This window comes from Volvox carteri (assembly GCF_000143455.1).
Source record: "Volvox carteri f. nagariensis unplaced genomic scaffold VOLCAscaffold_92, whole genome shotgun sequence".
NCBI lineage: Eukaryota > Viridiplantae > Chlorophyta > Chlorophyceae > Chlamydomonadales > Volvocaceae > Volvox > Volvox carteri.
Genome location: NW_003307635.1, coordinates 239144 through 241520, shown reverse-complemented (window position 1 = coordinate 241520; position 2377 = coordinate 239144). Strand labels below are relative to the sequence as shown.

The window sequence follows — 2377 nt, the reverse complement described above, 5'->3', positions numbered from 1 at the left end:
GAGCATTAATTATTAGCGTCTCATGAATCATCTACATACAGATGTTTTGGGGCTTTGGACCATCGTTTCCATGACCGTCCGCTAGGCGAACGGGCAGGATGTACGGCGTTGCGGACAGGGGACCGTCCGCCGGCGGGGTATATGTAACAAAGCTCGGCAGTTGGCGAAGCAGTTACGAAGAGAATTGTCCAACGATAAAAGGTGGTATTGATAAATACCGTATGGTATTGGAAAGATTATGAATAGTTCTTGAATGTACCGTTGGTACGATGACCGTTGGCCCGGTGAGCCGAGCGCCGCCTTAGCGGCGTTACAGTATGTTAATACACCCCCAATAGAAACTGTATATTATACACAAAGTGTCCCAAACCCTGTTTAGAGCCCACCTTGTTTAGCGCAAGCCAGTAACAGCTCGGCGACCTATCATTATCTCCTCCATAATGGCATCTGTTGGCACATATGATGATGCCGTGGATGTGGATGTGCGTGGGCCGGACAAAGTAAGAACGGGATTGGACTGCGTCTGACTGCGGAGCTGGCACAGTGCACAATTGGTTCACTTCTCTCCTCATTTACACCAAGTCGCTTTCCGTGCCTGTTCCATGCCCAGTGGTTAACCTTCTGCAGAAGCGTCAAAAGCTGGACAAATTGGCGGAGCTTGGCTTCGCAGAGGACATGGCTGAAGTCCTCGTGGAAACACTTGGACTGGACCCCATCGGGAAGTCGACCGATGCCGCCATTGCTGAAGCAATGGCTGGAGAAGGCTTGGTGGACTTGGCGTCAGTGATAGTCGTGGCTGGCGGTAAGAACCACATCAGCCTCGAATTGGTTTCACTCAGGACTGCACAACCACTCCAGGGTATACTTTATCCGACTTGTGCACTCTTTGCAATGTTTCGTGTTTTGGGTTGACACTTACGCCCATACCTTAGGAGGTTTGGGACCCTGGCAGGTAACAGACTTTGAGAGCTGCTGCCTGTGACACCGGCTCTATTCGGTTTTGTATTGTACGAAAGGTGCCAACTGCTGTTTTGTCACCGCCTGCTTTCTACCTTCCTTGCTGACACAGAGGTCGACGACAATGCACCCCTGTCGGATGTGAATGCCCGGACGGCAGTCAAATCGCTGAGGATCCTCGCCCCGAACCTGGGAGCTGCTAAGGCCCTCCAGCTTGCCAAAGCAGCATGTGCCCTCACTGCACAGCCGTCTGACGAGTCGGACGAGGGCCTGTCACCATTGCTGGACCCACTGGAGCAGGAGCGCAAGACTAACGAAGAGATGGCGAAGGCGCTCGTGGTAAGTCTATACAAGGCCATCCGCGTGTATGCTGCAACCCGGATTGCTTTAGGCACAGGAGGGTGTCGGGCCTGATGTAAGGCATCACGGCGGGACCTTGCAGGGTTGTCATATTGCAGCCATGCCTGTGGCATCAGATGGTGCGGCTACAACAGCTGAACCCGCTAAGACATCATCAGCCAGAGACCCCTTGACCTCCCTTAGACATTCACGTACAAGTCGGCCACTGACACGTGCACTTTCCAGTCCACCAGCCCGTTATAGTGCCAGCACCCATGCCCTCAGCTGGACATCAGGATGACAGCCCACCAATGGCCGCACCTGCCTCTCATTGCTTGGGCGGGCTACATCTGCCGGGAGGTTTCGTATGACGTGTGCCGCTGCAATCAGGCCTTTGAGCAAGTCGTTTTGCAGAAGCAACAAGTGATGATCTTGTGCTTCTTATGGCAGTTGGGGCAGCACACCCACCGTTCAGGAACCCCATCTTTGCCAACCGAGTGTGCACCCGGCTCCTTCTCCTCCTCCTCCATGCCCTCAGACTCTGAGTCGATGGCCATCTCATTGCCGTCCCCTGTCATATCATCACTGGCTGAGCCCTGTGCCGTGCCCACTGCTGACGGCCCTGCAATGGCCATGTCGGCTTGCAGCTGGGGTGCCGTGGTATTAGGCCATTCAGCTGCAGCTGTGGCACGTGCTGCAGCAGCAGCCTCCATGTGCTCAGCCTCAGTGCTGTCCAGCAACCAGCAGTGGCTCAGCCTTCGGGTGAAGGACTGGAACTGCATACAGGCAGAGTCGCACTCCAGCAATGGGCTTGGGGAGCCAGCTGAAGTGGCCAGCCCTGCTGTGTGCCAACAGGTGTAGCCAGTGCATATTCTCAATATGCGTCTTTGACTTCACGTGAGCCCGGATATTGGCAAGCGGGCTCTTTGAACTAGCACTGGGCATCCAGCCTGCGAGTCCATTGAAGAATTTGTGCTGAGCTACATCCTCACTGGGCTCAGGGCCATTCAAGTACACCGCAAGCAGTGGAGGCGGAGGGGGTAACACCTGCCTGCTGCTGTTTTCACCAGCCTTGCTTCCG

General features: G+C 54.9%; 1 protein-coding gene across 1 annotated transcript; it reads left to right on the top strand.

Moving 5' to 3' along the window:
* Positions 1–253: 253 nt before the first annotated feature.
* Positions 254–2157, top strand: VOLCADRAFT_99661 (uncharacterized protein; the record flags this gene model as incomplete). The annotated part of the gene is made up of 5 exons (XM_002958361.1): positions 254–284; positions 611–802; positions 1070–1296; positions 1400–1436; positions 1835–2157. 5 exons carry the CDS (start codon positions 254–256, stop codon positions 2155–2157), a joined length of 810 nt encoding a protein of 269 aa, XP_002958407.1.
* Positions 2158–2377: the final 220 nt, after the last annotated feature.